Raw genomic sequence first — 25,701 nt, forward strand, 5'->3', positions numbered from 1 at the left:
TAAAATAATCTAAATGACTTGAATTCTTTATTGTTCTTGACAGAAATGAAATGAAATGAAACCTTTCAGTTTAACGTTCCACAATTATGCCAGTTAGGCTAAGGGAGACCGATGATTAAGGCAAGTGAATCATGATTGATTGCTATTTTTTCAGTTTTCAAAGCATCTCTCTCACGCATAAAAAACTCAACCGGTTTGTCTTTTAAGTCCGAATGTTTTGTGTTTAAGTGTCTTATAAGACGAGAAGGCTTCATAGCTTGATTACCCAGAACAACAGCGCTGATAACACACTGTGGCTTCGGCAATTGTCTGAACCGAGAAACTAAATAAAACCATGCTTCAAATAGCTTTCTTTGTGCTTACGACAAGGGGCATGCTTTTTCTTCTCTGTGTTGGATGCACTTCCGTCTCCTGTACGTCATCTTCGGTATCACTGTAACTGTTGACCACATTTTTCGAAGAATTTTGAGAGCTTCTCCGTGGCTAAGCGGTTAACATACGCGCCTTTGGCGTGGGAGACCCGGGTTCGATTCCCTGCGGGAGCTCATGTGGTTCGGATTCCACGTTAATCAGTAGGTCCACGTCTCATATAGCCTCGCTGCTGAAAGGGACGCTAAACTAAAAATCAACTCAACTCATCGAAGAATTTTGATCACATGCAGTCACACTAGGAACACTATCAATAGTACGGGATTTTTTTTAAATTCCAAAACTAAACAAAGTTTCTTGTCTCTTACTCATTTTCGATATGGGAAACAACACAGAAGTTCTAGTTTTAAACAATAATCACACAGCATCCATCCACTAAACACAAAACACAGCCCTTCGTCAAAAATTTTGAATTAAAAAAAAAAAAGGATTATTTCGGAACTAGTAGTCACTGCACACGAAACTTGTTAATCCAAATGTTGCGCACCCAAAGCCACAACTGGCGAAACGAATGGTCTGTCTCAACATGGAGGCTAACAATGAACTGATCTTTAATCATCTCTTTTCCGAAGTAAAATACACTCACACGAAATTTTCCTCTAAAAATTTGATGCCGCGGTGTAAAAGACAAGGAAACACAGACGTATTCATTGCCGTCGTGGCGATGATATTTTGTGCTCATACGTTGAATTGTCTCCGTCCGTTTGGCAGAAATAACTATATTTTTATTGTCACTCGAATTCTTCCTCCCATAGCACACAAAAGGAATCTGAAGTGCCCAGTGTTTATGATGATCATTAAGGGTTTTCGAAGTTTCTGTGAGCTTCGATGTTGCCCATTTTGCTTGAAAGCGATGTTGTCAAGCGTTATCTATTGGTAATATGTTTTTTTTTAGATCTTAAAAAAAAGAGAGAGAGAAATGGAGAAGACAAAATTATGGAGTAGCAGAAGAGCTCATGGATATGCTAAAAATTATTTAAGTTCCATCGTTATAGTTGAGACAAATTACGAAAGAAAAAAAAACGCAGCTTTCTTGTAACTGAGTTTCTTGTCAAGCTTAAAAAGTTATACAAAAAAAAAGTTGTTCAAGTACATTTGAGCGGGATTCGAACCACGCACCTCCTGATTACCGATATCATATGCGACTGCGTGGTTCTAATCCCACCCAAGACAGAATTTTTCCACGCATTTTCTCAAGTGTATTACCTACATAGGTTTCTGTGGAAGCAACAAGCACATTCTTCAAATACAGTTAATTTGTCTCAGTGTCAGTTAAAAAATAAGATCGTTTTCCGCCCCATTCATCCACCACAAATATGAAGTGCAATGACGTAGCTAAGGGAGCATGTCCCCTACAAAAACTTGTCTTGGTCATCCCAAATATCGTGCGTTTACTATATATAAATTTGTAAAATCACCATATTTGGGGGCCAAACCACTTCCACTTGCAAATATGTCCCCCCAAAATCAGAACTCTAGCTGCATTCCTGATGAAAAGGATACCGTACGAAATATGTTCATAATGTCCCAATAGCAGCAATTCACTAGACATAAACAGCGGTCGAATGATTCAGGAAAAACGTAATGTTTATTTTTTGCATTATTATGTACTCATGGTTAATTAATGAGGTTAGCTTAAACCACATATGCCGCGGCCCACTAGTGGACCGCGACCCACCTGTTGAGAAACACTGTTTTAAAGGACAGTTGATTCAGAATCTGACATCAAATTTATAAAATTCAAAATGGCGGATCCAATATGGTGATTACAATTACAAAATGTCTTCTGGTTTGAAATGCTCTGCAGTTAGCCAAGAACGATTATAGTTGCCAGAAGTTATTGCGAGAAGGTTGCAGACCTATGTGAAACCCCTTTATATACTTATTTTAACGGGATGCTTGATTAAAGTGCGTCTCTGCATCTCTCACTATTCGGGGTGCGTATTTAAAGTGAATCCCCTTGCCTCAGTAGTCGGGGTGCACATTTAAATCATCAAATTCAGGAAAATTAACATCAAGTCTTGTAAGATCATGGTTTCAAGAGGTTTTCTTTAAGCATCTAATGCATTGTCCATTTTTGTCATTAGATTCGTGGAGTGGTCACAATTCGACAACTTCTGAACCTATTTTAAGAAAAAAGAGTACCTCCAAATAGAAACAATTCCTGCAGGAACAACTGGTAGAATTCAGTCTGTTGATGTGGTGTTCTTTAAGTCATGGAAAAATTTCTTGAGACATTTTTCTGTCACTGTCCCATAAATTTACATTTCAGCAATAATATAATTAACATCCAATCACTGATTCATAATCAGTTTTTCCTCTCCCAGATTTGCAAATCTTATTAGGATGCATAATACAAAAGCGGTTATTTGGAACATAAACTACTTGCATTTGAAATCCCATTACATTTTGTTTCAAAGATTGTGTATCACTTTGCGATTTGTGCACAGTTATTGCTGTAATAAGATGTGTGAGCTGTAAACAGTGTTTATGCATCACACACTTTTTTACAGAATATCATTGCTGTGAAATGTTTTCCCAATAAATTCATAATTATAACAATTGAGGATATATGACATACGACAGAACTCTTGATGTTAGATAATGATGGATCAAATACCAATAAAAAGGTTCACAGAATGATGAATGAGGAAATGAAAACATTTAGGAAAAGAGGTTTGATTGATATAGAAACATGTAACATACACAAAGTTCATAACGCGTCCAATAAGGACTCCCAAGAATTTGGAATTGAAATGAGTGACTTTGTCATCGATGTACTATTTTTTCAAGGGTTGGCCATCAAGGTGGGAAGATTTCACTAAGATTGCCAGTAAGTTAGGACTACCTAAACATAGATTTATCAAACATGTAAGTTGAAGGTGGCTTACACTTGAAAAATAATGTGAAAGAGTTGTTGAACTCCTCAGTGCACAGAGTATTTCCTCAAGTTTCTTCCTCTAAAGAAATCAAACCTCATGGCTACTGGAAAAGACAAGTCAATTTCTTAAGTTTTGAAAGACCCATCAACGAAAGCGCAGTTAAATTTTGTCATCTCACGTGCAAAACTTTTCAAGGATATCACAGAACTGTTTCAGAAGGAGGAGCCCCGTGTACTTGTTTTGTACTCTAAACTTCAAACTGTCAAACTGTTACCAAGGTTTTCTTGTTGCAATTTGTGAAGAAAGTTGTTACGTCTGTGACTGAACTGGATAAAAGAGCTGTGCGGAAAGTCTGTTACTTCTTGGTGAAGTGGAGTGTGGAGAAGAAACAAGATTAGCATTCAGCAGCTGGAGGGGAAAGGATGTGCTTAGTTTCAAGAAAAATGTATAGTCTCACTACGTGACAGTGTGTATATATACACATAGTGAAAACCATTGAAATTTCCCTAGAACTTAAATACTTGTCTTGTCTTCATCCGAAAAATGTAAAGTCATCTGAGAGTGTCACGTCAGGGAGCGAGATTTACAAAGCTGGCAAAAGTTCCCCTCAGAATTGACTTGCATTTACTGAGTGGTTAGTGGCGGTTAATTCAACTTGAGAATTTCTCAGGAAGTCTTTGCAGTGGCCGAATAGATTATTTCTGGAGTATTTTTTTCATCAAGTTTCCTCCAGTGACAACAGCGGTGAAAGTTTGTCTCTAAGTCCTGGCAGTGCTGACATGGAACGCAAGTTTTCACTGTCACGTCGTCTGCTCTCTGAAAATTGCACAGTGACGGTTTTAAGAACTCTAAATGCTAAGTTACATATAATGTCTGGGATGAAGAAATTTGAAAATAGGCCAGAACTGGTTCCACTTACTCACAGGCTTCTTACACCTGCTAGATCTGCTTACCGTAACTACAAAGCATACTTAGAAAACCTAAGAAAGGAGGAAGCCCAAAAAGAAGAAGTAAAGAAGAAAGATAAAAACAAACCAAGAAGCAAAGAGAAAGAGGTGATGGGGAAATTGACAGAGGAAAAAGGGGCATTGAGGACATGGAATCAATCCTGCAACAGAAAAGAAAAGAAGAGAATATGAAAAGAAAAGCAGAAGATGAACTTTTGTTTCAGACTTCTGAACGTCTGAAAACAGCTGTGAAGAGAAAAAAAAACATGACTGAATTGCACTTTGCGCAGGGTATGTTGGAGGAATTGAAGAAAGTAAAGAAAGATTTGCAAGATGAACAGAAAGACCATTGAGTGCAGAAAATGATGGATAAGAAAAAATACTCCTTAATAACTTCACTTTTTTAAGAAGAAAGACTAAGTTCATGTGAAAATACGAAAATTTGCTAGCATACGTTCTTGTTACTGCTTTTTATTTCTTTTTATGCAGCTGCATTTTTAGTTAACATTTGTAATTTATTTTAAAGTTCATAATTAGGATATTGTAATGATTTTATAGGTAGAGGCTAAATGACGGTCCGGGCTAGTCTTTTCCTCTTCACCAATTTATTATAAAAATTGTTAAGTACAAATGTCTTTGATTACAAAGAGTAAAATAGTGTCTATCTTGTTATTGACCAGATGAGAGGAAATAGGTGTTTTGCACGGTGCCTCTTCTCTCAAGGCAGTCTCCAAGGCACCTGCTGGTTCTGGTGAGTCTTGAAGGATAGCCCCCTTAGCCCAAGGCAGTTTCGCGAGGCTTGGTTGTAGTAAGGATCGCTAGTCCAATGCGACCTCGGGTAAGGATAGGTGTACCCCTAGTCCAATGTGACCTCAGGGCAGGTGTTGGTTAGTTAATCAGTTAGTCGACTGATGCCAGGTCCCCCGGTGGTTGGGCGTTTATTTTTCCTCTTCGGGTCCTACCGTGAGGTCCATCTTTCGGCTTCCCTCGGTGTCTTTCGTGTCGGCTTCTCGTCTGCTACACTGTTTACAATCAATAACACGTGGTGTATTGACATGTGCTTCTGTCCTGATGTGGGGATCTTTACAATATAAACATAATCCGCATTATTTGCTTTGATCTTATTGTGTTAAAGGAGAATGACATATATTACCTGTTTACAGTTTAGTTTTCATTGTATGTGGAATGTTGGTGGAAGCCATACTTATGCTTACCAATCATGTGGTACCAAGACAAAATTTGTAACAAACCAATTGTACAAGACAAAATTTTATTACTAGTAAATGGTAATCTAGATGCTACGTATTAATTACATTACTTTAATTTTGTATTATTAATAAAAATATAGAAATTTGGCCTTACCCCATCCAGACCAAAGTTCAAATACAAAACTGTGCAAAGTATGTAATTAATAATAAACCTTTGAACACAAGTAATCCATTTTTTTTATTAGCTGACAAACTTAAGTAAAATAACTTTTAATCGTAGCATGTTAAAACAATTCGTATTTCAGCTATGACCCAACTGGCCATATTTTGGTTGAAAAGAAAAGTAAAATTCAATTATGCCAAGTTCGGCATCAAGTTTTAAAGGTACTTTTTAATGAGATTTTGGTCACTTTTTCATATGCCTTTGGTCACTTCCCAACTATTTAGAAGAGACCAGATCACTATGAGCCCTGTAATTGTAATAACCATATTGGATCTGCCATTTTGAATTTTTAACTTTGACGTCAGATTCTGAATCAACTGTCCTTAAAACACTAGAAGTATGTTTTTTTCTACATTAAATGATTGTTTTCTGTCTGTGCTTGGAGACCACCTCTAACGTTCAAAGGGTGGTTTCTAGCCTTAAACCTGCACCATAGCCTAAATAAAAAAAAAATGTCGATTATTTTTCAATGTTCTACAAGTATGCAAAGTTTCATTCAAAGCGTTGAGTTACACATCCGTAAGTCTCCTTGCGAGTAAAAAGTGCTCTATCTTCGGATGAATGCAAGTTCAACCCTTGATAATACAATAAACTCCTGTTTGTAACATTATGCACAGTACATTTATTTTCGCGGAGTATCTCCCACTTTATCATCTCACAAATTCAGTTAAGTTTTACTTTCAAATATCATTATTGTCAATTACCACACATAAATGCATAGACATAAATGTTAATTTTGCGAAATATTTCAGTAATGAATACAATGATTATCTTGATTTATTTATAGAGTGCTATTGATTACCATTCTCATTAATTTCGAAATTCATGTTCATTCAGGGTTGAGCTGAATAACTCAAAGCAAAGTTAGAAGTGCCTGCCCCATTGAGATTAATGAGCGTAAACCCTGTTGATATTCGAAAGCAAGAGTCCAAATGAAGCTAGCAGGCACAAGCCCGATGGAAAATATCGTTACACCTACAAAATCTTGCAGCAGAGAATTGCCGCCCAAAATTCCGCGGAACAAAATCTCGCGTACCAAAATTTCGTAAACAACTCATGCTGGACCAAAACTCGCAAGACAAAACCTATCCATAACATACATATATATATATATAACCTCACTCAGGAGGCTGACTGAAAAGGCATTCACACCATTTCAAGCGAATGAACTAAATGCTTGAAATGGTGTAAATGCCTTTTCAGGTCAGCCTCCTGAGTGATTTTCGTCATTCCCAGGAGGCTAATGCCGGGATGGTACCCAAAGTAAAGATCCCAGACCGCTTCGCCCTTCCCTGAGTAGTATGATCATCTAAGAACGTCATCCGCGATCCATGACGGGCTTAAAAGGCCATAGATTCCGAAAATCCATACATATAGTTCCTAATTCCAAAATTATTTGGTAAGCGTAAACTGCAGATCCTACTAGGAATTCAAAATTTATGCCAAACATTTAGTATCACGAATTTTTAAGTTAAAAAGAAATAATTTTGTGTATAAATTTCTTATTAAAAATAAATAGAAACGTGTCCCATCGTTTCTGGACTTCCGGTTTTCAGGGAGGGGAGTAGGTCAATTTCTCTCAAGATTCAGACAGTGAAAATGATCTTATTTGTGATAGAATCGCGGGAGAATGGCCGAACTATTTGAAATGAATTTTCGAATAGAGTTAGTATCTACGTTGAATTGGGTTTATATTATGGCACTTGTAGCAAATGTGTATCCTAAGAGGGGAGAGGACGTTCAAAATTTGCCCCCAAAATAGGGTATCTAACGAGCCTCTCAAGATAGAAAGATGAAACACGGAATGTAAACTCACATTAAAAAATCTGGAAATGTATTCCAGCGTTTTCGAGAATTCCGGTGTTAAAAGAGGGAAAAGGAAAATTTCTCGAGTTTTTTCTCTACATTAAGATCAACATTGTCTGTGTGATCATCATGGAAAAACTGCTGAACCATTTGAAATTAATTTTCTGTCTACTCTACCGTACTCTACCGACAAGAAAATATGTTTGTATTACGAAAGTTTCCTTTAATGGAGGTTTAACCCTTTCCGGTACCCGGTTTTTTGGGCTCTTTTTTAGACTTTGTCAAGCAGCTACTGCATCGTCACTATTTATCCTAGGATCATGGTTCATACCCCATTCTCTTCAGAATGGAGCTGGCTTTCAAATGATACCACTTGCATGCTCATACCATATACCAGGAGCGGAAAAAACTATGTCAAAGGGAAAATTTCGGAGGGAAAATTTTTTCTCGCACTTTGGGCCCCTCTGGAGCGGACCTGTGTGAACGTAGCCATCTAAAAAAAATCTGATAAATAGTACTTGGTATACTGAATGTGTGTGCCAAATTTAAAGTTTCTATCTTGAATACCAAGGGCGGAAGAAATTTTATCAAGAATTCCCACCATGCCCCAAATTACCGTAAAACACCATGATCTCAGGTAAAAAAATTTCTTGAGACATCCCTAATTACCCTAGGGTCATGTTTCGCCCATCATTCTCTTCAGAATAGAACTGCCTTTCAGGCGGTATGACTCACGTGTCTCCATCATGTATCTAAGGCGGGAAAATCAGGAAAAACGGGATTTTTTGGGTCTAAATATCCTTTCTTCAACTTTTAGCCCCCCCCCCCCCCGGACCCCCCTGTTTTAACGCAGAGATCTGGAAAAAAAATCTGGTAAATACTACTCGGTGGGCTGAACGTTTATGCACAGTTCCAATTTTCCAGGGTGCAAAAGTAAGCCCGCCAAATATATAAATATATATATATATATATATATATATATATATATATATATATATATATACCGACAATGTCCCATATTCCCGTATACAGAGGAAAATTTTTAAACATTCCCTGAGACATCCCTAATTAGCCTAGGGTCATGTTTCGCCCATCATTCTCTTCAGAATAGAACTGCCTTTCAGGCGGTACCATTCACTTGTCCTCATCATATATCTAAGGCGGGAAAATCCCGTGAAAGAGATTTTTTTTATAAAAATCCCCCTTTTCAACGTTTAGTCCCTCTGTACCCCCCCTGTTTTAACGCAGAAATCTGAAAAAAAAAAATCTGGTAGGTACTACTCGGTGGATTGAATGTTTGTGCTCAATTTCAATCTTCTAGGTGCAAAAATAAGCTCGCAGAAAATAATACCGAAAATGTCCAAAATTCCCCTATACAGAAGTATATTTTGATAAAAATTCCCTGACACTTCCCTAATTACCCTAGGGCCATTTGTCGCACATCATTCTCTTCAGAATAGAACTGCCTTTCAGGCGGTACCATTCACTTGTCTCCATCATGTATCTAAGGCGGGAAAATGAGGAAAAACGGGATTTTTGGGTAAAAATATCCCTTTTTTCAACTTTTTGACCCTCTGGATCCCCCCTGTTTTAACGCAAAAATCTGAAAAAAAAAAAATCTGGTAAATACTACTCGGTGGACTGCATGTTTGTGCAAAATTTCAATCTTCTACGTGCAAAAATAAGCCCGCCAAAAATACTTTACATAACCCCCCCAAAAAAAGTATTACACGAAAATATAAATTTTAGACTTATGACGTCATCACCTCCTATGTCTCGACGCAGGAAGGTGTGAAACCATTCGTAATGTTTTCTACAATGCCTCTGGACTTGAAGAAAAAAAAAAAAACGGACGAAAAAGCTCAAATAGGAGAGTTATAACGCAATGTACCATGAAACACCCCATATGGTACAAATTGTACCATGGGATCCCCAAAGGGTTAACTGTATATGCTATTTTTAATGTATATACATACTAGCAGCGTTCACCCCGCTTCGCTGCGGTCACCCCGGAACGCAATAAACTTTGTTACTTAGATAATTTTTACTTTTTCGCTTTCAAGTGATATGATAAAAACCATAGAAGATTGCAGTAAATGTTAACATTATATCGCCTGTCATTTATGTTAACCCGCCCCGCTTCGCTGCGGTCACCCCGGAACGCAATAAACTTTGTTACTTAGATAATTTTTACTTTTTCGCTTTCAAGTGATATGATAAAAACCATAGTAGATTGCACTAATGTTAACATTATATCGCCTGTCATTTATGTTAACCCGCCGAGTGACACGGTCATGCGGGTTGCATATAAATACGTTTATTTTTACCTATGATGAACTAACAAAGGATTTGTACGTTATGGACACTTGAATGGTCAATTATCTCAAGACACTGGTAATTAAAAATTAAAGTGATATGATAAAAACCATCTAGGGTCCAAATCCTAATAACCCCCCAAAAATGAAAGAAATTGGTTCAGCCGTATTAGCGTGATGAGGGAACAAAGGATTTGTACGTTCTCTTTTATATATAAGATAGCGATAGTTTGAACATTATATACTAAAGAAATTGCTGTGAGAATATTTCGTCCCGCGACGTTTTGGATGGTGAGGTATTGTCCAGGCAAGATTTTGGTTAGATCAGGCGAGGTTCATTAAGTTGAAAATATTTTCTGAAAGCAACGTTATTAGTAATTATGTTCTTTTACTATATGAACTTGCTTGCTTGCTTAGTAACTTCTTTTAGCGCTACAGTCCATGCAAGACTCGAGCCACTTTTTCCCTATGGCCTTGACTCTCCACCGTTTAATTCTAGTTTCTCTCAGCTTCGGTTTTGCATCGTGTAACTATCTCAGCCTAGGTCTGTTCATGAGTGTTCTTCCACCGTTCTTCCACCTGGCCTTCCATTTAGGATCCATTTCGGTAATTTGTCCATGTCCATACTGTGGATGTAATCTAACCACTATTTTTCGTTGTTTGATGTATGTGCAACTATATCTGAACCTTTGTAGATTGAGTACAGTCCTTCATTTGTTCTTATCCGCCAAGATTCTTCTTATCCTTATTGTCCATAGATCTTTCTTTCCCATCTCAGTAATATGTTTCTTTTTCTTTTGATAGAATCCATACTTCACTTGCATATGTTACTATTGATCTCAGTATTGTTTGGAAAGTTTTAAGACTGGGCTTGTAATTTTAAAATGGCAGTACTTACAGGCTATTGTGATGGATCTCCTTCAAAGTAGTCCCCTGCTGAATGAACCCACCGATTCCAACACTGTTCCCACTTCTGGAAGCATTCCTGAAAATTATTTCCCGTGATGGTGTGAAGCACTCTTTCCGTATTTGTTTCAATGTCCTCAATTGAGTCAAATCGCTTCTCTTTCAATTAGTTTTAATTTAGGAAAGAATTAGAAGTCATCCGGGACCAAATCTGGGGAATTCAAGAAATCTGAGTCCATTTCGGCTCTATTAAACAGTTCTTGGGACACTTCAAGTCTGTGTTGTTTCTACTTGTGTGACAACACTTTTGGAATGAATTTCGCAGACACTCGACGCATGTTCAAATCATCAGTTAAAATTGACGGAACCGCATAGAAACTTAAATTCAGGTCTTCAGCCATCTCCCTAATTGTAAGTCTACGGTTCGAGCGCACTAAATCGCCAACTTTAGCAATGTTTTAGTTTTTGATGTTGAAGGCCGGCCAGACAGGGGTTATCCTCTACTGACTCGCGGCCATCTTTGAATCTGTGAAACCAGATAAACACGTTTGACCGGGTCAGACATTTGCCTCCAAAAGCTGTTTTTAAGAGTTCGTAAGTCTCCGAAGCAGATTTCCCAGTTTTAAAACAAAATTTCACACAAACGCGTTATTCCAATTTTTCATCCGTTTTGCGCACTTAAAAATCCGCCAAGACATACACACACGCCCGCACTCAACTGGTTGGTACGCCGTACTGAATAAAGATATCTCGGTGCATGTTTCAACATGTCTCAAGGACACACAAGGCCACCGCTTCCATGCTAACAGGCGATTATATCTTCTTTTCCTTAGCAGTGTTGCAAACTGTCTTAAAACTTTCCAATCACACCACTTGTGGTTGCCTGTCTCGACATCCTTTTGAAAGTAATGATTTTCTGTAAAGCGTACAAACACTTGTTTTCTGCCGCTAATCTTGATTTAATTTCGGTTGTTACATTATTTGCGTCCGTCACTAATGTACCTAGATATTTAAACTGGTTTATTTGCTGGAATTTGTAATTCGTCGTATCTTTGTTCTCGTCTGCTCTTACATTCCTCCTTGTTGTCAACATGTATTTTCTTTTTCCTTCGTTTATATGGATATGCTGTTACATGAATTTACACGAAATTGTAGGAATACTGTAGTAGAACTGCCCTCGAAAAAGGGAACAGGGCTCCTCATTGCAAGTTTTAGCTCTCGATTTCCGTGAGCTTGGTCACAGGTTCAAACCTTGCTAGAAATACAAGATCTTGGGGAAAAAAGAAAGAAAGAAAAAGATTGATTGCTTTTTAATTTACTTCCTGATACAATGCAAGAGATGAAAGACGGTATCTCCCGTTTTCATAGGCTCCGAACCACGCGGAACTTGGTTCCACTGCTGATGGCGGCAGCAGACTATCATTCGAGATACCTACAGAACAGCCCTTCTCACCACACTCTCTCATCTATTATAGGACCACGCTGTAGGTTGTGGCAGTAGAAACTCGAACATTCCAAGTAATCGTAAGTCCTTTCTTCATGACATTCATGTTCCATAAGAATGTAAAGAAAAATCGATTACTTCTTAATTTGGATTTTTTTAGGCTTCTCATTTTTCAAATTTGTACTTTTTTATTTTTTATTTATTTATTTATTTATTATTAGAATTCTGCATACTTTGTTTATTATATGTTCTAAAATTCAATATTAATTTCGTTGATTTGTTTGTTTTAGGAGCATTGTCTAATGGGAATCAAAGGCACTGTCCGGAGATCAACAGATGGAGATTTCATTCATGCTAATGTAGATATAGATCTCATAATCTCGGAAGAACCTGAATATGGTTCACTAGAGAAACCGGTGGAAATATTTCATATAATTGAGCACTTTTGCCTGGGTAGAAGAAGGTAAGAAAGCATATTGGATGTGTGTGTGTATCTTACATGTGTAATTAAGAATTGTATTTGAAATAACCGTTGCAAGGTTAAAGGAACTTGACATCTGACGAAAAGTTGCACGTGCTGTAAACAAAATGAAGGGAAGGACTGTTCGCCAATCATTGCAGTATACTCTCACGCTGTTCTTAAGCAACCAAAGGTACTAACCATGCTGTTGGCGGTTGTTGTCAAATATTCTAAGTACTATTATTGTTCTTATTTGTATATTATAAATTACAAAATCATCCAGTGATTTTGTTACGACAGTGCAATTATGACTTGACAAACGTTCTGCATCAGAGCTGCTGTACTCGGCAACAGTGCTTTCAACGCACCTCGTGATTGCCCAACTGTCAAAACCCAGTTTTCCGTAACCACAATAATCGTGGGAAATGCGTGAAAATAATTGTGAGTAAAACATTCATTTCGTAGTTTATAATAGGAGTTTGAGTAAAAAGTTGCTGTCGTCTGATCTGGCTGTATTTGTAGTGCAGAATATATTTGGTCTAGGAATTAATTCGTGCGGGTGGACAAGAGATGGCGCAACGAACGGAGCGTCCCACAGTTCCGTGTATCCACACATGTGTTGCAAACCCCTGTCATCGCGTATCGTTCGTAGTATAGGGCAGTGGATTAAAGCGTCAACAACATCAGTTTGTAGTTAAGTGAACATGGCGCAATTTGTGCCTGATAAAGTGTTTTTGCGGGGTGTCCTGCTGCATTACTTTAACATGCAGAAAAGTGCGACTGAAAGTCATCGTATTTTGGTGGAAGTGTATGGTGACCATGCTCTAGCTGAGCGAACGTGTCAGAAGTGGTTTGCACGGTTTAGAAGTGGTGATTTCGGCTTGGCAGACCAAGAGCGAGCTGGACAGCCAAAAAAATTTCAAGACGAAGAATTGACAGCATTGCTCGAGCAGGATTCGTGTCAAACGCAGGAACAACTTGCAGCAGCATTAGGCGTTGATCAAACAACAGTCTCCAAACGCTTGAAAGCCATGGGAATGATTCAAAAGATGTCACATTGGGTTCCACATGAATTGAAAGACAGAGACGTTGAAAGACGAAAAACCATTTGCGAATTGCTGCTTCAACGACAGAGCAGAAAGGGGTTTCTGCATCGAATTATTACGGGTGATGAGAAGTGGATCCATTACGAGAACCCTAAACGAAAAAAGGCCTGTGTGAAACCAGGTGAACCAGGTCCATCACAACCAAAACGAGATATTCACTGTGCAAAGGTTATGCTGTGCATATGGTGGGATATGAAAGGTGTGGTGTACTATGAGCTGCTGCAACCGGGTGAAACTATGAATGGAGAACGTTATCGACGACAATTAATGCGTTTGAAGCAAGCTCTGGCCAGAACACGACCAGAATGGGAGAACAGACATGATAAACTTATTGTTCAACATGATAACGCTCGCCCACATGTCGCAAAACCGGTCAAAACCTATTTAGAAAATGTCGGATGGGAAGTTTTACCCCACCCGCCGTATTGCTCCTTCGGACTACTACTTGTTCGATTGCATGAACAACGATTTGATTGGAGAGCGGTTTACTTCTTCAGAAGATATCGAAACATGGGTCTCTGACTGGATCGCTTCCAAGGATGAGGACTTCTTTCGCCACGGAATCCGTACATTGCCTGACAGATGGGCGAAAGTGGTGTCTAGCGATGGACAATATTTTTTTTAAGGTATTTATGTATTTTGTGTTTGTACTACAGCTTCAATGTGTGCGTACCAACTGCACGAATTAATTCCTAGACCAAATATATCAATCTGATCCAGCCAATGTCTTAACAATATTTTCTTCCATCATCATTATTTCTGGAACTAAATTTAATTTAATGGGAATCAGGTTTTTATCTGGATAAAATCTTTTTATTAAAAAATATTAACCTACTTTTAAAAAAAAGGCTAAGAAGCAGAAAATAATTTTAAAAACACTAGAAAGCAAATTATAATTTTGAAAGGCGCTAAAATGTTACTTATATTAATACAAAAATTTGAAGTCTGCCAAGACAAACAAATCAATGCCTAATATAAAATAATATTTTCAACGGTAATTTTATTAGACATCAATTTGTTTGACTTGGCATAGACTTCAAATTTTTGTAATGATAATAGTAACGTTTTAGGCATTTTAAAAATTATTTGCTGAATTCGGTTAGTGAGTTTTATACAAAGTTTTATTTCCTAATGTTAATGTTTTTTTAGTGGATTTTTACGTTTTTAAAGTGCTTCGTTTTATTTTACCACTTTCTTACTACCCCAATAGTATAGATATTATCTGTTACAAAAATGGTTGTTGTTTTTCTGCGGTTTATATCCACTACCCTTGTAGTAATGGAAGGTATGAAAAAATCAGTTCACACATCTTAAGTTCACATCGTCACTTAAATAATCTTATTAGAACTTTTAAAGCTGTAAATCTTGGTAATTTACAAAATATATTACCTTTATTAATACAACTTACGCAATACATAAGTAACGGCAAGAAAAACAGCAAAATTGTTTTATGCTAACAGTTTCACACAACAGAAATACAGTATAAAAATTCTTACCGTTAAAACGTTACGGCAGGAATGAATTATGTGGAAATATAGGCTAGTGGTTATCGTTCTTCGTAATCCGTCGTCGTGACATGTTTTAGTCTTCACTAAAGTCGTGTTTGTTTCTGTTTTTGTCGAAGGAATAACAATAAAAAGTAGTATTATGGTTTTCGTTTTTTTCTAAGATAATAAATAAAGAAACAAATATAATACAACCAAAAAGAAAGTTGTTGTAGATATATCTTCCATTAACAAAATATAGGAATGAGTTTACAACTAAAATTACATAAAATTGAATGAACTTCTTCCATTTGACCAGAAATTGCATGTATGTGTTTCTCTCGGCCTGTCTTGTCTATCAATCAGTCTGTTCCACAACTCTCGTGAACCTTATTCAATTTTAATGAAACTATTGTATGCCTTCTTCCAGTCTTCCGAAATAACTGTATTTGTTTGAGGTTAAAGTCCATCAAGAATAAGGGAGTGGCAGAAAGCAGGCGGATGATCAATGACAGTGAATGATTGTGAAAATATATTTTGGTTCTTTCACTGGGAATCGAATCTCTGAGTCCGTGTGCACCAAAGGCTCATGTGATAACCACTAGGTTTTGTGAAGAGCTGATTTCGATAGATAATAGTGTAGCTATACTTTCTCTAGAATATCTCAATCCTCCCCATTGCTTCGGTTGAAATTAGGAATGGGCAAAACCGGTTTTTATAAAAAAGGAAACCGGTTTCTAGAAAAACCAAAACCCGAAAAACCGACATTACGGTTTTTTCCGAAGCCGGTTCGGTTTTTCACCGAAACCGGTTTCGGTTTTCTCCAAACCGAATTCGATTTTTCTAAACACCGAAAACCAAAAAAACTGTTTTTGTGCCCACCACTAGTTGAAATTGGTCAAGAAGCCGGTAAAAGGCAGTAAGTTCTCCAAAATTTCGACCTTATTAAATAAAGAAAATAATTCTTTGTTAACTTTCACAAAAATAATTCAGTTTTGGTGCAATGTGATGTATACTTTCCTTCCCAATGACCCCTCTGCGTAAGATTAAGTCTGTCAATAATATAAGGGCGAGTCCCCCAATTAAACTAAGTCATATATGACCTGTTAGCAATATGGCGTGTATTTTATTTGAGGCTTCCCAGTGAACCCTTCTGGACGCAGTTAAAAATAGAATAAGGGGATAGATTAACCCTAACAGTTTAAAATGTATGTGCCACGATAACTTTAGTAAACTTTTTTGGAATTTGGGATATTTGTTTCTGAGGTATTTTAATGATTCCTTATGCTTGGGTTTAGAATGAGTCTAGGATAAGGGAGCAAACTTAACACTCTCCTCGTGATTTTGAAAATATTTCCCACGATAACTTTCGTTTAAAAAAAATGTATATGTTCTGTGAGTTTTCCCCACAATTCTACTACTTGTGGATCGAATCAGTCAATAGTAAGGGAGGCAAGTAGCTCTCCTCTGATCAAAGAAACTGTGTGCTGCAAAAATTCCTAAAAGAATCTCCGACTTTTAAGTATAAGACTATGAAAATCTGCAATTCAACATACACGAAAGGCTTTCCCTTTCTTCGACAATGCGTAGGATCACTAGTTACAGTTGAAGCGGACATAGCGAGTTTCTATCATTAGACTCAACTGGCATTTGTGGCTGTTCCCTCGTCTGTCTTTTCCGTGGAAACTCTCGTAAAATTTACCTGACCTTAATGAAGGTTGGTTTATGACTTTCCATAGCCTTTCGAAATAATCCTGTTGTTTGGACTTGAGCTACGTCAAGAGTAAGAGGGAAACGAAGGCAACTTCACCCCATGTTACAAGTATGTATACATGCAAAATAATTTTCCAGTATAAACTATTTGAAGATTATTTGATTTTGACAAAACATTCTGTATATTTTCTCTTAACTGTGTGGATCAACCCCGTTAGTTGCAATTCAAATTGGTAAAGGAGAAGCATGTAAAAGATACGAAGATCCCCTGAACCTCCATGACTCTATTATGATGTAATGTGGTATAAATTTTCATTGACAGTTATCCCCGTTGCATGCAGTTTAAATTAACCAAGAATTAAAGTCCGTTCCGTTATTTTGAAAAGAAGTTCCGCGATTATTTCTGTAAACATCATTTGATTTTTAAACAATGTGGTGTGTATATACTGTATGATATTTGGGGTTTATTCACAATATTTACTTCTTGGGGTTAAAATCAATGAAGAATAACGAGTAAAAACTCCTCCAGTTTATAAAAAGTTTTCCTCGATAACTTTGGTAAATCTATTCGATACTGGTGCAGTATGGCGTATTATATTTCTGGGGCTTCGCAATCATCCACACTGCTTGAGTTTAAAATGAACCAGAAATAAAGAAGTGAATTTTGCTCCTCCTCCCCTGATTCAAATGTTTTATGACATTGTAATGTATAGTAAAAGAAAATAGTTCATTTTGGTGCAATATAGCATATATATGAGGTTTTCCAATCATTTCCGCCGCTTGGAGTAGTTCTCGGTCAATTATGAGGGTGTGAATTTTGCCTCTCCCCATTTTAAAAATATGTTTTTCGAAAATATAAAAACTCTCGGCATTTGATGAAGCAGGATGTGTATGTGTTTGAAATCACAAGATTTACCCTATTGTATGAAGTTCAAGTTAGGTAGGTGGAAGAGAGCGAATTCATGGTACTTACGAAAGTATTTTAATGATAGCTTTTCTCAAGTATCACATTTTAACAAAACATCATGTAGGGTGCTCGTCGAGCGGTCTGAGGTGTTAGGCTTACGATTGTGAGACAAAACTCTTTGGTGTTCGTGTCACTGCGTGGAGCATGCGCGGATTTTTAACTGTCCTCAAAGTTACTGTGTTCATGTCCGTATCCCATTGAATTAAGTAGAGAAGATATTAAGTAGGCTGGAGACAAATGTTCCTGTTGGGGCGAGTTAAAAAGATCGTGGAGCACTGATCTTTGGTGCAACGAATCCCGATCCCTAATTCAATCCAAGGCTATGTTAGTTGATGGAGCACACAATCATACCCGTTTAATTTTCTTGAGGCTTTAAGTTTCCGCCCACGTTATAACTCCCAATTATTTTATCACTCACTTCTATTAATCACCCGTCTCCTTAAATTTAAAGAGCGTAATCATGGGACGTAAAACGAAATATAGTATCATTTTTTTTTTTCACTCGATGACTGAATGCGAAAACTTTTGTTAAGGACCGCAATAAGATATTGTATTGTTTTATAATGATGGATGCTTCTATTTAAAATCTATTTTTCTTTCTTTAGAAAAATATGATGTTTATTTTTCAGGGCATTAGGCTTTCACTACGGGGATGCTGTTAGCATGGAATTAGTAAGAGAAAAAGTTTTTTTTGGGGGGGGGAGAAGGGGACTATATCGACGCTAAATACGCAGCGTATGCACGGCATATCAAAGGCTCTTTTCAGTAGCTTAAAATAGGCCTCTTTTCAATTATATATTTTCTCAGCTCCCGTCCCGTGATATAGCCATTCCTCCAATCAGCCGACGTTTGCTGCGTTGTTAGCGTCGCATTTTTAGTACCCGTATAGTTCAGGTCTTAGGTTAATCAATCTTTGTGATTCCTGAGTGACCTTCATATTAGAAAGAAAATACTTGTATGTGAGTCACCTCAGCACTGATCGCTATAGGGCGACCAAGGGAAGGGAAGCAACGAGCGAGCTATTTTAATAGAAACCAAAATAGCTCGCTTGGTTTATCGTAGAATGCCCATAATGTTCGTCGCACTGTCTTCGAATATAAATGTATTAATTTCATAGTTGCTTTTTTTCTCTCTTCATGTATTAAAACATAATGATATAATAACATTTTGAACTATATTCTCTGTTTTATTTAGAACTAGAAACTAGTATTTTATCTCTAAAGAAAAACTTATTTTTAACTAAAATTATTTCCAGAAATAATGATATGCTAACATCATCAAATAACTAAAATCCATCTCGTCCATCATATGGACTGTAATGGAAGAAAATTTAATTTAGTTGTCAGCTGTAAATCTATTTCTACATTCTATTAATAGAAACATCTAGAACTATATTTTAAAAATTACTGGTTCATACTCTGCATTTTTGGTTTTCACTGATAAGTAACTTCTTTTTTTTTTTTTTTTATTCAAAATCATTCATTTATTTGTAAACACTAAAAAGGAAATGCATAAGAAAATCACAAAATAATTAATCCAATAAACACCAAATTGTGAGGAAAAGGTTCACTTTGCTATCACTAGAACAGAGAAGTTACTTTAGGTATAAATTTCATTATATTTGTCAGTCTCGTGAAAGAATGTCTTATCTAAGGAATTCTTTCCAATGCAACAAGGAAATTATTATAAATTATAAAATACATCACATCTATGAAATGTAATACTTTCGAGCGTACACATTTCCTAAACAAAATTGCAGCTCTCTCATGTACAGTATACCCGTGACCAGAAAGCAATATAAAAAGACTAGCTGAAATACCTGTTTTTTCTACGAGAAGAATAGATGTATGTATGAATAAAGTATTTGAACAGTATAATGAACCCTCTTTTTTCCTCCTAAGAATGCGTACCGTCAAATGGGGTGAATAGAAACACATTTTTGGCTATATGAGAATATAAGTCTGGTAATGTTAAAGATTTCGCGTATCAGATTATTCCAAAAGAAAGGTCTTAATATGCTAATGAATTTCAGTAAACGTCATATTAATTTATCAACTCCACTTTTCTTCACCTTGATTTTTCTTAATGTTTCTATTCACCCCTACCCATGGGGTGAATAGAAACAATTACTTTATTTTCATTGTTGTTTCTTTTATACTATTGGAAAGGTTAAAAGAAACAGCGTATTTGTTGAAACGAACTATTTATTTGATACCTGCAAGATATTAGTTCAATAAGACCAGTATTACATAAGTTACAAACTTATAAAACAATACAATGCACAATATAGGTATAAACGACCATATAGTTTTGATGATATTTGAATAAGATTTAAACCACTGAAATCATCAGGGAAACTTATCATGAGTTGAGTTGATTTTGAGGTTTACGTCCCGTTGAGCAGCGAGGCTATATGAGACGTGGACCTACTGTTTAACGTAGAATCAGAAATACATGAGCTCCCGCCGGGAATCGAACCTGGGTCTCCCACGCCAAAGGCGCGTACGCTAACCGCTTAGCCACGAAGGGGCCCGAAAGTTATCATATACTTAAAGCGTGCTGACGAACTTCTAATAAAACCCAACAGTTTCGTTCTGAAAATTTCATTGTTTATGTGCTCTCTTATAAAATACTCCCACATATGCATCATGTTCCCATTTTCGCACTTGGGTGCTGAATAATCTCATCGAGTTTTAGCTTCTCATTTTACCACAGCAAAATCACCAGCTTTAGAAAACCATCATCTAGTTCGTGATCGTCTGGAATGTTGTCTTTTGGAGTGTTGTCTTTCTCCTCTTCCGACAATACAAAGGTAGGTTGAGTTTCGTTGTGATTTGATGAAAATGTATCATTTTCAAAAAACAAACCAAAACTCTTACCAGAAACATCTATTCGTACTCTCTTCTTCCCTTATTTAATTTTTTCATCTTCTCTCATGCTCCTGAGAAGAACCATTAGGGAACGGTTTAGAGTCTGAGATGACTTTTGCTGTTCTGTTTCTTCTCGTTCATTGTCTTTTCTTGGCAACATCCTCAGTATTTGGTCTCGACAAAGGGGAAAAATTCCACACTTTTCAAATCCAGCCCTGATATTTTCCTCCTTCAGTTTCACACTTTTTTTTTCAGAAGACTTGGAAATTTGTTCTTAGAGATGGTTGATACATTCCTATCAGGTCCTTTTTTCTGCTCCTCAAGAATTTTCCACTCCTTGAGGAATTTCAAGAATTTCCCAAGAAGTGTTTCTATTCACCCCACTAATTAAAAATCATAACAATAACCCAGTAAAGTTAAATTTTGATTAAAAATAATTTACAAAAGGAAAACTTTTACTATGAACGTCAGTAAATGAAACAACAAACTACAAAATAGACATATGTTGAAATGCAACAAATATGAAAATGTCATACTTACCAAGAAAGTTTAAGGAGCGCTAAAATACCGTGTAAGATTTCAGTAACACATTAATGTTACTGCCGTCTACCTCAGTGTTCCCAACTCAGTAAAACATTTTGTCTCTGCCCTGGACACTTTAGCCGTATAAGACTATGTTAAGAAATTTCAGTTTTCTTAATTAATTTATCGTCCAGATAAATCCAAAACTAATCTGGGAGTTTTGTTTCTATTCACCCCCATGTTTCTATTCACCCCATTTGACGGTATTTAAATTGAAATGAAATTATAAAAATCAACGTGACTCAAATGCTAACTAAATTATAAAATTCATCTGATACAGTTCAAACGTTTTTCGTGATGGTGAGAGAGACAGCGTTAATATAATTTTTATATATTTAGAAAAGTATTATAAAACTTGCCCCGTGTTCCTCCTCCTCCTTAGAAGTGGAATTTCCGAAAACACTGAGCACGTCTGCTACTTTCATTAAGAAGGTCATACTGTTAAGTTTCAACTCCCTAACATGAGACCTCATGAGACAACATATTTGACATACATGTTTCTCTCCTTTCCTCTTACGATACGCATTGTAATTAAAGGGACATGATAAAATCCCAGTTCGTCATACGCATCGTGGCACAAGCTTTACAGCTTAGTCCTCGTCGTTTTAGTCGTAGCCATTCAACCATGTTACACATAACCCCTAGAACCGTTCGACGCATCTTATCTGAGGATTTAAAATTCCATCTCTTTAAAATTAACATACCAACAACCCCTGCGGAATGAATTTTGGGGGAAATTGTTTCCAATAATTAAAAAGATTTTTAAAAAAACCGCCGCGATTCCTTCATAGGGTGAGATCGGTGTAGACCATATTCTTCAAATAATTCAATAGGGGAAAAATATCACATGGTGATAAATCAGACGAGCATGGAGGCCATTCAACATCTCGAAACAAGAGATCGTATACTGCAAAAACATTTCTTGGTTGACTACCATTGAATTTCGTGCTGTGCGGGCTGAAATTTGGTCAAAATACGCGTTTTGTCACTAAATATTTTACCAAGAATTGAATGTCTCACGAATCCCCGAATTTGAGATAGGAAATTTGGCATATAGACTATTCATTAAAAACAAGAAAATACGTCTTTTAGCATTCTCGAAAACTTCACTCCTAAGGGGGAAGGGGTATTTCTTATATAATATTCAGATTTCTCTTTTTATGTTCAGAAAGTGCCGAATGTAAAGACTTTCTCAAGTTGGAGGTGTGTAATTTGACATATATGGTATATAAGCACTTAATTAAAAGTAAGGAAATAGGTTTCACCTTTTCAAAAAAAAAAAAAAAACTTAGGGGACTATTTTTATATGCTAATTTCCCTTCTTCTTTACTTTGAAAGTGTCGAATGTAAGGATTTATTTAAGGTGGAGATGTGAAATTTGATAAACTCTTAATAAAATATAAGGAAATACGTGTTTTAGTGTTCGTAAGAATTCCGTCTCTTAGGTTGGGAAGGAGATAATGTGTATAGTGTCCAAATTTCCTTTCTGTACTCAGAAAATGCCCAATCTAAGAATACTCAGGTTGGAGGTATGAAATTCGGTGTATAAACTCTTCATTAAAGGTAACAGAATACATGGTTCAGAGATTTTGAAACTCTACTCCTAAAAAAGAAAAGAGTCCACAAAATACTAAATATTAGAATAGCTTAAGTTGGAGGTATGCTCTTCGACACACAATCTATTCATTAAATATGCATGATTCAAGATTTATTTTTTAAAAAATCCATGTTTGAAGAAGATGATGAGGACAATTACTATAATATTCAAATTTCCGGTTTTATATTACATCTTATTCTTCCCGTACGCAAAAAAGACATTTCTGTGAGTATTGATATATTCACGATTTATTTATTTATGTATTTATTTATTTATTTATTACACAGTAGCGCACTTCAGGTTTTGCATGAGGGGGAGACTTTCCAATATACATAAAATTTCACGTTTTTCATTAATATATTATTACACTACTGATTAAAAAGTATATACATCTTAAAGTCAGGGGTGCAGGATGAACATTTTTCCATATTGCTTTCTGTTCAAGAGTGAACATTTGATTGTGCTGCACTGAGGTTTAGTCTCTCTTTCAACTTCAAGATTACATAAGACCTGAATTTACTACTTACCGTGGAATTCGAACCTCGTGAGCTTCCACCGGGAATTTAACATAAGTAGACGTTAGAGACAAGAGAAGAAGGAGCTACGACTTGGTTTTGTATATATATAAATATATATATATAAGGTGTTTCAAAGCAACACCGACAACGTTTCGGAGGTGATTCTTGACACCAAGATAAGACAAAAGGTATAGACCAACCTGGGTACACAAATGTTTCCTTTCGGAGTTATAGGCTGCCGAGAACATTAAAAAAAATAACTTTCAAGGTTCATACCTCCAAAACCATGGGACCGACTGTAGTCGGATCAAGACTTCAGTTAGGAACTAGTATGTGTCGTATCCAAATGTCCATGTTTGAGAATCTTGCGGTACTTCCGCAACAGTTTTTATAGAGGTAGTTGGTGAGTGCTTCAAATTTTGTGCCCGTAGCCAAACTCCCTCTATAAAAATTGTTGCGTGAGTACCTTAGGATTATGAAACATGTATTTTTGGATAGCACACACATTACTTCTTAAGTGAAGTCTTGATCCGACTGCGATAGGTCCCATAGTTTTGGAACTAGACCTATAAAGTTCATTTTTTGATGTTTTCGGCAGCCTAGAACTCCGAAAGGAAGCATTTGTGCACCCTGGTTAGTCTATACTTTTTGTCTTGGTGTCAGGAATTACCTCCCAAATGTTGTCGCTGTTGTTTTGAAACACTCTATATATAAATATAACTATGTATTATGTTACATAGCTGTGACATATTGATAAATTTCTTTCCTTCAAACATGAATAAAAAGAAAAGAAAGAAATGAAAAGCTTCCGTAGACAAATTCAAACCCTTGTTAAAATCAATATTGGTACGCGAATCCATTACGTTATGCATAGGGATGCGCACGAGACAAGATTTGAGGCTGTTTCGTCGAAAATGTGCTGTAAAAGTGATGTCTCGACTCGAAAAATGTATTCTTCTCTATTGGAAGAGCTGTGTCTCGACTCGTCTCTTGAGCATCCCAAGTTATGCACTAGACCAGAAGTTCATGTCTATTAACCTTTTCCTTCTTCTTTCTGTTGTTAATCTCGTATCATGTCGTATTTTGTGATTGTTTTTTACATGTCACTTGAATATTTATTTGGAGGCAATGTCCTGATGTATTTGAGACTACACATGTTGCTCTGTAACAGAATGGAGGGAAAATAGACTTGCCTTGTAAGGAGGTCCGAGAGACGTAAAGATCTGGCTTCAGCTTTTTGGACTTAGACTTGAAGGCAGTCTAGTCTAGGTTTTTGTAACCAAAAGTGTTCATAACGAAAAATGTATAAAAGATGCCATAAGTCTGTAGGCTATAGTAGGGCGCCATTTTGTGTTTCACGCATGTATAGCCAGATAAAATTATGTTGGCGGGAATAACTGTTTGAATTGACGATTATAATGAGTAATGTATCATTTTTCTACTATTAATATTTCTAATATTTCTAATGGTGAACACTGTACACTTGAAGTAATCATTGATGTAGGATTTACAGAAAATCGGAATTATTTCATGAGCTACAGCAATTTTTTTCTTATTTCAGATTACATATTTTCGGACGTGATAGCACAATTCGCCCTGGATGGTTGACAATTGGCCCGATGCTGACCAACAGCAATTTTAATGCTGATGTGTACCTTAACTATTTTTCTAACGGCCAGGAAACGACAGGGTGCACAGAAAGAATAGAAGCCCTTCGACCAAAATCTCCTCCTCCGAAAGGCAAAGGCACTGCAGGTGGGCGTGGACGAGGGGGAGCTGCTCGTGGTGGCTTTCCACGAGGAAGGGGAAGAGGACGATAATTGAACTATTCGAAAGCTTATTGTTGTCGACAGGAGTAATGTGTATTAATTTTGTATTACGTCTGTGTGATATACGTTTAATATTTACTCACTTTTTTGAGTAATACTATTAACGTCGTTGTTTTCATAATCAGAAAACATGAATTAAATAATTTTATCAAAAAATCCCAGTAGTTAATTCTTTTCGCTTTATTAATAAAGCAACCTTCCCATATAAAAATGTATGATTACTTTTGAGTCTAATCAATTAAACAAAACAGTCCTCTGTAATTAATAAGGATGGTACGACTGCAATATCCATTCACGTCTGATAGGAAACCACCTTTTGTAACGCAACCAGTAGATGGACCGAGGTCACACATTCGATGTCACGAACTACATACAAAAATTAGGATGTGTCCAACCAGTCAGAAGATAGTATGTT

At 36.6% G+C, this 25,701-nt stretch overlaps 1 protein-coding gene across 2 annotated transcripts in view; it reads left to right on the forward strand.

Annotated features, from left to right (window-relative positions):
- Positions 1–25,431, forward strand: part of Mettl14 (methyltransferase like 14) — a 59,916-nt gene extending 34,485 nt beyond the window's left edge. The window contains exons 7-8 of one of the 2 annotated variants that reach the window (XM_081759693.1): positions 12,451–12,623; positions 25,019–25,430. In XM_081759693.1, coding sequence (XP_081615819.1) covers positions 12,451–12,623; positions 25,019–25,277 — 432 coding nt within the window. In that variant the 3' untranslated portion in view covers positions 25,278–25,430. Of the gene's footprint in view, positions 1–12,450; positions 12,624–25,018 lie in introns of both variants that reach the window. The other variant, XM_081759692.1, reaches the window with a different exon arrangement.
- The last annotated feature ends 270 nt before the right edge of the window (positions 25,432–25,701 follow it).

The sequence above is a fragment of the Thermobia domestica genome, chromosome 5 (assembly GCF_964235325.1).
Source record: "Thermobia domestica chromosome 5, izTheDome1.hap1.1, whole genome shotgun sequence".
NCBI classification, from domain to species: Eukaryota; Metazoa; Arthropoda; class Insecta; order Zygentoma; family Lepismatidae; genus Thermobia; species Thermobia domestica.